This window comes from Oenanthe melanoleuca, chromosome 1A (assembly GCF_029582105.1).
Source record: "Oenanthe melanoleuca isolate GR-GAL-2019-014 chromosome 1A, OMel1.0, whole genome shotgun sequence".
Taxonomy (NCBI): domain Eukaryota; kingdom Metazoa; phylum Chordata; class Aves; order Passeriformes; family Muscicapidae; genus Oenanthe; species Oenanthe melanoleuca.
The window spans coordinates 41,396,936-41,406,937 of NC_079334.1; the positions used below are offsets into that span (position 1 = coordinate 41,396,936).

At 40.1% G+C, this 10,002-nt stretch overlaps 1 protein-coding gene across 1 annotated transcript in view; it reads left to right on the forward strand.

The window, feature by feature from the left end:
* SCAF11 (SR-related CTD associated factor 11) overlaps positions 1-5,956 on the forward strand; it is a 29,168-nt gene extending 23,212 nt beyond the window's left edge. The window contains exons 11-14 of the mRNA XM_056515445.1: positions 1,269-1,612; positions 4,067-4,285; positions 4,723-4,842; positions 5,203-5,956. Coding sequence (XP_056371420.1) covers positions 1,269-1,612; positions 4,067-4,285; positions 4,723-4,842; positions 5,203-5,331 — 812 coding nt within the window. The 3' untranslated portion in view covers positions 5,332-5,956. The remainder of the gene's footprint in view (positions 1-1,268; positions 1,613-4,066; positions 4,286-4,722; positions 4,843-5,202) is intronic.
* The last annotated feature ends 4,046 nt before the right edge of the window (positions 5,957-10,002 follow it).

A 10,002-nucleotide genomic window follows, 5' to 3' on the forward strand; every position in this document is an offset into this window, starting at 1 on the left:
GCCCTGATTAATAATCTTTAAAGATAGGTGTGAATTGAATTCAAGGACTATGAAATCCATTTGTGAAAACAACCACTCTTGCACTCTCTCCTTGTTTTGCCTTTCATTTTTATCCATTTTCATTCTATATGCCAGCAGTTTTCTCCCTCTTCTGAGAGATAACTGCATCAGTGGCTTCCTAGTTTTGAAGCAACATTGTCACCCTTCTGGCTGCTGCAGGCAAAACTTACCAAACCTGTAAAGCATTCTGTGGTTCAAAGACTTTTTCATATAGTTCAGGAGCAGTGAATTCAGCTGAGAATAGTACAACAATTTCTCATAACTGGATAAAACAGGCTAGGCTGCCATCATGGTCCTCCAGGGCAACCTGCTTTTGTTGACCCTGCTTGAGCAGGGAGGCCGGACCAGAGAGTCTCTCTTCCAACCTCAGTGGTTCTGTTATCCCATAATGTTAAAAAATGATGATTTGGGCTGACATGGAAGGCCTTAGATTGTGATCCCTGTGAATTAGATGAAAGGGTTCCTCAAGGAAGGGATTCTAAGGAGGCATATCTAAATTGTAGCCTATCAGTCATTTCTCCCAGCTAATGTCTTGACTTCTGGAAGGCTTGCTGCCTGTGTCTTTTTTGGCTTCTGTTGAAGAGACGATGGGATATCAAAGTAATTTATTTAAGAAGTGCTATCTGCTACCCCAAGAGGTTTTTTTTTTTTTACTTCTGGGTTTTACCTATTGTGCCATTATGGGATTTTTGAACAACTCTTTCCAAATATGAATATCTTTTAAATGGTTTGAGGATGACTTATTGCTCAGTGTGAAAAATCCCAGCAAAGTATTTCTGTAATTTCCAGACCTGTATAATGAGTGTGTGTGAATCAGGCAAAGGGGAACAGAGACATGCTGATGTGGTAATGTGTGACTAACCTTCTGCAATTGCAGAACTGGGTAAATTATGTTGTCTTTCTGCTCTTTGGTGAAAAATTTCAGTTTAATTGGGATGAAATAATTTATTGGCTGTGTTAGGGGAACAAGTAGAGAAAACAAATTCAAAACACAGGCTTTCACAGTAACCTGAACTTTTTAAACTTGGAAGCTAGTGTTTGGTTTCATGTACCATGGTGAGTGCTGTGCAGTATCTTGAAAATACTCAGATTATAGAAAGCTTTTTGGTAATCCATCCTAAATTAAGAGTTCAGACACTCAGCTCCCCTTTTGCTTTATGAAGTACAGAATTTCTTCTTGATATATTGTCTGGTTTTTGTTTTGGCAGATCCAAACCTCAAAGACCAAGGCAACCAGCAAAGTGATGGTTCTCAGTTACCAATAAATATGATGCAGCAACAAATGAATGTAATGCCACAAGTGAATGCACAGCACCAACCTATGAGTATCTTCCCATACCCAGTGGGTGTCCATCCTCCTTTGATGAATATGCAACGAAATCCTTTCAACATCCACCCTCCAATGCCCATGCATCTCCCTGCTGGAGTGCCTCTCATACAGGTAGCTGCTCCCACAAATATTTCTCAGGGATTACCTCCGCCTCCACCTCCACCCCCACCATCTCAACAAGTCAACTACATTGCTTCACAGCAAGATGGGAAACAATTGCAGGTATGCTTTATCAGAAACCATGGCAAGAACAGTGGTGAAATAATACCAGTTAAGGATTCTTTATCTTGAATACCATAAATTTATACTTGCAGTTTCTTTCTCTCTTGCCTGTTTTCTTCCACCTCACACCAAATTTGAAGTGGAGGCATCCATGAGCATATGGGTTTTTCAGAGACTGTAACTTTTAAATAATAACAACATACAACATCATAACCGGTTTTCTATGATAATGGAATGCTGAAAAATGTTATCAGTGTTGTCCATCATCTTTTTTATCTTAGAACTGACCTGCTTCCAAAACTAAATTTTCCCCTTCCAAACCTGATTTTTAAGCATTTTGGTATATGCTTAAATACCCTTTCAGCAGCATGTAGGAACTGATCTAAACTTCTGTTGTTGCAGTTTTCATCCCATGGGGGTCTGTCAGCAGAGAAAAATTGCCAAGTACTGCATGGCACCCATTTGTTCCACACTTCCATTCTCCAGCTGTCACCATCTCAGTGGCTTCCCCCCCAACATTTTTTATTCGGTTTGATCTTTTGAACCTTTTTCTTAATAATTTTGGAGGCCTCTTGGTTGTTTTTTACTTCTCTCTTCTTACCTGATTCTCCTGGTTTCCCATGTCCTGTTTGAGTCCTGACTCCCACTTTATTTCTTCAGTTTAAAAAGACTCCCATGCTTAGGGCAGGTCAGACCATCTTTTTATGACTCTGAAGATACCTTTAAAACAACTCTTGTGTATGCGAGGTCCTCCTGTAGCTAGCTGTTTATGTTAAGAGCTTTTATATCAAGGAAAGGAATATGAACAACTTGGAGGAGATCCCATGGCCCTGCAAGAAGATGTAATACTGCATTTATGATAAGTAAAGGGCTCTTCAGGAGTTGACTGTGGTTTGTGCTTTTCTTTTGCTTCTGCTTGTTCTAACCTAAACCACTTTCCCCTATATTCCAGGTTGAAAAAGTGAACAAATAACTTCTAACCCTCAGTTTTCATGCATCATTTCTAAAGATCTGAAGGGAGCCAATAAATGGCCTACGTTGTTCTCACTTTTGACTGCTGTCATATGTTCATATTCATTAACTTAGAACAAGGAGAGTTGAATGCTGTGGGAAATACTGAGTGGGGTTACAGGCCATATGAAATAACTCAATACACTGCTAAAGGAAGCCAGCAAGGTACCGCTGGAACTAAAATCTTGGTAGATTCCTTGTTGATTTAATTAATGCCTCCTGTCTTAATAAAAATATTTTCACAATTGGAAATCCAGTAGATTTAACCTCCAAAAATAACACAGAACATAGGCTATGTTCATAGAATAAAAACATAGGCTTCAAAGCTCTGAAATGAGTATCTAGTGCAGCAAATATGTTTCTGTAAAGAGTGTGTATTGCTGCAAAATGCAGTTACCTGTTGTAAAGCCCATGTTACACTTGTTGCTCTTACCTGCTTTTGTGTTCTGGTGTCCATGAACCTGAATGCTCTTGCAGCTGCTGGTGCCTTTTTTTGAGCTCTCATTTGACAACCCCTCAGTGGTAGCACAATAGAAATGACTGAATACTGCAGGACACCACCTGTCCTTCCTGTTGAAAGGAAAATGAAGAGAGCACACCGGTGAGCGTTAGCACACTGATTAAAACAGCTCCATTTCTCTGCCCTTTCCAAAGAGCTCAGATTCCTCTTTCATTATTTTCCATCTAGATAAATGGAGATGTGTAAAGAGTAATGGTGATGACCTGCAAAAAAGCTGTGTTTAGTGTAGCCTGCCAGAAACATGTCAGGAGGATGTTCTGAGCTTTTGCTAAAAATGACCTCTACCTGAAGTCTGAGAGCTACCTAATTTCTCAGTTCCAAAGTATGTACAGTGCCTTTTGGTGATGCTTGGAAATGGCCAGAAAATGGCTTTTCCTGAAGAACAGATCCTGGTACTTCAGCCAGTGTTTCATCTTTGGCCTGTGTATTTATATTTGCAAGTTCAAGCTGATAACAAACATGAAAATAGATGTTTTCAAGCAGCATCTTTATGATGCAGGAATGCAAGTGTGGCTTTGGGTGCCTTTTGCATGTGTGTTTAGGTGCCGATTTTTTTTTTTTTAATATTTACTTATCACAGCTCTGTTTTGTAAATCAGGTTTATTCTGCAGCCATAAACTTCCTTCCCCCTGTACTAACACCTTCTGTGCCTGTTTGCAGGGTATTTTATTACTGGGATCAGAGCTAGAAAATGGCAGCCATTACTTCTCAAGTTTTTCTTTCTTTCTTTCTTTCTGTTTTTTTTTCTTTGAGTGGATCTAATGTAAGGTGTGTACCTTTCATAATAATGGGCAGTGTGAAAATTAGGTAATGAACCAATGCATGCAGTATTTGTTTTCATTCTAGAGCAGCTGAGACTCCTAGAAAGGCACATTGCCAGATAGAAGAACAATGTATTAACTACTGATAACTTTTTAAAACAGGCTATTCCAAATGCTTCTCATGTAAGTAACAGCATGAGTGCTCCAGCTTTGCCTGCTCCAGCAGCAGTCCTGGGAAACGTGGGAACAGTTCAGGGACCAAATTCGGGTAATGCAACGTCATCAGGTCACATGAAGAGCTCTAATGCAGCTGTAAAAATGGGAGAAAGCAAAGCAAGTGTAACAGTGGAAGCCAGTGCAGATAGCTCGAAGAAGGACCAGGCAAGTTCAAAGTTCAGCATATATTTATATATACACTCTTTATATATTTACGTTAAAATATATAAATTTTGATTTTTGTATAAATGCATTTTGATGTACTAAAAATAGCAAGTTATGGCAATAACCCTTCAGTGTAATCATGTGTGATCATGTCATCATGTGTGTAATATTTTTGTGGCAGCCATAGGACACAGATTATCCTCTGACTGTTTTTAATGTAGTCTTCTTTAAAGCAGCACTATTATGAATATTACTTGAATTGCATGGGAAAACGTTCTGTTCTTAGCAGAGCACAGGCAGCTCCCATGAGAGCTAAAATGTGCATGGGGGGATTTTCTAATCTTCTGTAGCAACCTTTTTCCTGTAAAGTTTTAACTTGTGATTGATAAAGATACACAGGCAGTGAAATATAATGCTTAAGTTTGTTTCCTCTTCAGAAATTGTTAATTCAAGAAAAAGCAGCACAAGAGGTCAAGCTCGCGATTAAACCTTTCTACCAGAACAAAGACATCACTAAGGAGGAGTACAAAGAGATTGTGCGGAAAGCCGTAGATAAAGTAAGTTGGTCCAAGCTGCACACATTTCACCTGGGGCAAGCTTGGGGTGGGTTTTTTGCTTTTGTGGGAACAGCTCACAGTTGCTGGAAAGGGGGAAGAGGGGGAAGCAAAAATACCTTTCCTCTTTCTCCATCCACAAGAGCTTTCTTTGGCTTCTCAGAACACAACCTGGTTATTGTGTGGAAGAGTTGAATGGGAATTCAGAAGTGTTTGAGAAGCAATTGGAAAGCATTAGGAGTTTTAAAATATGTTTTGCCTGGGATGGAAGAATCAGAAGTGTTGGGAAATAAATGAATAATGTGGAACTGTGGCAAATCAATAGAAATGTTTCAAATGTTTTTGTTCTTTAAACTGTTGCAGGTTTGTCATAGCAAGAGCGGAGAAGTTAATTCTGCAAAAGTGGCAAATCTAGTGAAAGCGTATGTAGACAAATACAAGCATTCACGGAAGAAAAATCCTGAAGAGGCAGTCTCCTGTGAAAGGAAGTAGAATATGTTTTCATTTTTTAGTTTTATTCTATCTGCAAAGTGCAATTTCAATGTGAACTGTTAACTGAAAATTGTACATGACAGTGATTTGAATTTGGTTTTGATAAAATTATTTTTCAAGGTAGTATATAATGTTTTGTTCTAAAGAAATATAGATCTTCAGGGCAACTTCTTTATTCCTTTTTAAAAACAGATTTCTAAAAAGAGTAAAGGTGTAAAGAAGAATCATTAGGAATGTACGATTGTGTGGATACTTAGATGTACAGCATTTTGACTTGAATAAGAGAGTGCATTAACTTAGAAACTTCAAGTATGTTGGGTTTGGAACAGGTATGTACAGTACATGTGATCAGTCAGATTAAAGTAAAATTTTTCTTTTGATTGCTCCCTGATTATAGCAAAGATGAAAAAATTAATTGCCTTGACAAATATTTTTAGTGTTAACTGGACAGGCTGAATGCAGGGGTCACAATATGTATATTAAAAAAAAAAAAAGCACATAGAGTTGTCTGAACATAACTGTTTAGATTTCAAAAAGAAAAGTCATAAACAGTAAAATGTGCTGCCCAAAAGCATGGGTACTGCACAGCTGTTGTAACACCAAATAAAAATTATGCTGCTTGGTATTGTTTGTGATGTTTTTCAATTTATTTCAAAATAGTGGGATAACTTGAATAATTTTTATGTGTTGAAAGCCCTCAATCACCACACACTGGTAACCTCAGTTCAGGTTGTACCCTTAGGCTAGCAGGCAATTAGTGTACTAAAGCTAGATGTTCAGAAACAGAAAAGTTTCTCCTTCAAGTAATATCAAGAGAGCTGGAATTTATCCAGGTTAGGTTCCCAGTTGACCAGAGACTGCCAGTTATGCCAGTCTCAGCTGCATAATACTTTTACCCAATAATTAGGGACTGGTATTGGTGAGCCCGTGCCATTGGAAGCCAAATGTCTTCCTGCTTCCCTGAGCACTGGAGAGAGGTTATTAGAGGTACCACGAGCATTCCAAAAACAGCTGCAGGGTCACTGAATGTGCCTGTGGAAAGCTTACACCTCAGGTAAAACTAGTTTTACTGAGGCAGCAGCAGGGAGGGTTGCTGGAATACTGAGATCACTGTGTGCTCCTTAAAGAAAGAACAGCTTGAGATCCTTCTCAAAGGAGTCTTACTCTGATTTGTCCCCTTAGTCTTACACAGTGCTATTAAGATCGTGTCACCAGCCCTCCAGTCCTGTTGTGCTGTAGCAGCCTTTGGTGCTGGCCCAGCCTGGATTCTGCTCCAGCCCAAAGCCTCCTGGCCCAGAAGCAGGAATAAAACATTTTACCAGAAACTATCAGTTGAGTTTTCTGAGAAATTATCTCTTTGGAGCCAGTAGTTCCCAAATTTCCTGTTTTTGGTGGAAAACTATCCCACCCTCCAATTAACTTTTGTGGAAGCCTGAGTATGGTGTAAGGAATATCCACTATTGTACACATGTAGTGTAAAGAGAGAGGTGTTAAAACGTGATGTTTGTCACAACTGTTGATTGCTTGGTTTTAACTATAACTTTCTGCAGACTTAATGAAGCATTTGACTGTCTACATTTATTTTTGTGTGCCTAAATACAAATACTATGTAAATTAGAAACAGATATAATACATTTTCTACAGTCAAGTCAGGTTTTAGACTTCAATATACTCAGTTTTACATTATGATAGCAATTTGTAAGATCTCTTGAGCTATTTTAAGCTAAAATTGGTTAGCACTTTTTGAAAAATGTAGCAAATTGCTATGTGTATCTTGGTTTATCACGCCATGCGTACTTTATTACATTTTCCTTCTCTGAATTTTTGGATTTTAATAATTTTTTATATCTTTTTCTAGTCTATACAGTTGAGCCTTGCTATAAAGCTCCTTTCAGGAGTCAGATTAAGTGTTTCAAGGGGTCATTTTCCTCTTTTGGAAGAGAGGTGAAAATTGGGGAAGAAACAAGGGAGGATTTGAACTGGGAGAAGGGAGGGGTCATTAGTTTCTTGTTTTGCAGCTCCTGGGTGGAAGAGAAGCTGCAAGTCACTGGCTGCCACATTGTTGGGGCAGTGACTATAGTGATGCTCCACTGTATTTCAAAACCTAATGAAGAATAGTAGAGTAGCACGTGCTCAGTAACTTTATTTTTTACAGTTAAATATTTCAGAATTTATCAGAAAATACTCTGTTACAAGTTCTATGTTGAATTAAAGAAATGCATTGCCTTAATCTGTAGACTGTGCTCCTGTTTCTCCCGAGAAGCAGCGAGGTCTCTGCTGGTGTGGCTGCCTGACAAGGGGAGTACGGCAGCCTCGGAGTCTTTGTTGTGTTCCAGTAGGGTGAAAGGTGTTTTTCTGTTTATTGAAACATCTACTGCAAAGTCCCAACATGTACCAGCACTGAGGGTGGAGGTGGGAGCTGAGCCCCCTTGCTGCCTCCAGGGTAGTGGTGATTTCTTCAGCCCAAACTGCCTTGTGGGAAGCAATTACAAAAGTGTACCTTCTGTGAACTTATGCAAATCTTAAGGGTTTTCCTTGCACCCCTTCCCCTTTCTCACTGTGCATGCTGCTTGAATGTCTCATCCTAAAGATAGACCTTTTGAGCACAGTGGCTGTCCAAAGTCCACAGTACTTTGTATGCAGGCTGGAGTGCTGTCTACTGAAAAAAATACTCTAAAATTTAGTTTCGTGTAGTGTTTACCAGTTTCTAATAAATTCTTTTCTCTCAGCTGTCAGTGTTTGGTTTTAAATTACTCTGGCTCAAGTGATGTGGTTTGGAATGCAAGGTAGCTCCTGTTCCTTCTGTGCACAGGCATTTATCTTGTCCTGTGTTGTCTGGGCACCCTCTCCTTTACATCTCATTTGTTTCAAGTTAGTCTTCACCCTGCCGTGCCAGCCTGCAGGTGCTCCAAGCTAGAAAAACAAATGCAGGTGGCAAAGAGTCCATTCACCCTGGAAATTGCAAACATTGAGGGGTTTAGGGTGTGAGTGGAATACTGCTGTGGGAAGCCAACAGGGCAGGATTCAAACTCCTGGGTGTGCCCTACACAGCACCTGACCACAGCAGGGAGCAGCTTCACTGAAATACCCTCAGGGAATTGTAGTGCAGGAGAGCTGGCCTGCCTTGGGAACAGAACTCCAGGCTTCCCTTTGCTTCCAAGAGTTACCTCCACTGTACCTTCATGAGGTAGCTCCATAGGTAAGGTTGGCACAGGTGTGAATTATAGTTAAGGAGCTATGCTGGCAACATTTTTCATTATTGCTACAGTAATAGTTTATTACTAAACAGTAGAGACAACAATAAGGACAATAAAGTATGTCACCAATTTCAGTAATTAAAGAGTACTAATTAGATGCAGCAGGTTTCAAAATAATGGATTATGATTTTTTTATTAAGTTTCTAATCATTAGGTTCATAAGAATACTAAGAGCACAACTAACTGCTCTAATAGAAGGAGGTGAAGCTCTGGAACAGCACAGGCTGGGATCTGCAACTTGACTTAAACCTGACTCAAACTTGACTCTTCCATTATCACTCACAGCTCCCAGATTCACCCATCAACAGTAAAGTTCACCCTGATCTTCACTGCCTTGCACTGTGCAATAAGCACAGGGGCTGACAGCAATGAAGTCAATGCCCATTACACATAGTAAATATTCAAACCCAGAGTGAAATCCAACACAAACTACTGCCAGCAGCCAGAGAAGAAATTTTGGCAGCAGGTTCTCCTAATATTTTGAAGAAATGAAAAAGTCACTGAGTTTATTATGGGGTGCATCAATCAAAAATAGCCAGGCATTTCTTGATCCATACAGTAGCAAGCATGATGATAGAAAACAACTCATGGAAGTCAGAGTTCACTGTAAATTCCAGAGCCTTTTACAAAATCTCAGGATTTTTGAGGACTAGGAATGTAGTTTACACATGGTCTTGTGTCAAGCCCTAAATCTGGAATTGCAGGGCTTTTCCTAGAGGACTATTTAAACAATTATTTCTAATAACAATGCAGTGATATTTGTAGTGGGGAAATACAACACGTGCTGCAGGTGTCTCCTCTGCCACACAGGACACCGAGCAACATTCTGGCTCCCTCAGCTTGCTGCCCCTGCCACACTGCAGCCTGCACACACATCCCTGGCCCAGCAAGCCCAGGGACATCAGCCACGGAGCTCTCTGCAGCCACTCGTGCAAGGAATGTCCAGCAGCCCAGTAACTACCTGGTAGAAAAGGCAGAGGGAGGAAGACAAAGGGATGAGTACACGTGTCCGCAGCTGATGGACATCAGCAGATCTTGGGCAGTGATGGGAACTGAACTCACACCTCACTCCACGCTCTGGGGCTTATCCCTCCAGGTTACCCCTCTTTGAGGTTTGAAACTAACAAGAAGAAATGAGAACAATATATTCTTAGTAGTAATAAAATGATTCAAATTCAGGATGTGCTTTGCCCCAAATTGTAGGCAGGCAGGCAGTTCAGCCCTGCCATCACACTCCGCAGGGAACACCAGAACATCATCAAGAACAGCCGAGCATAAAGTAAAAGAAAAAAGAGCTGATCTACAAGTGATCGACTGCAGCACATTGCCTCCTTCCAGGCAAGGGTGCTGCAATAGTGAAATGCTAATCTTAGAAAAATTAGGATTCTAGTTAAAAGTTAGAAGAAACTGGGCT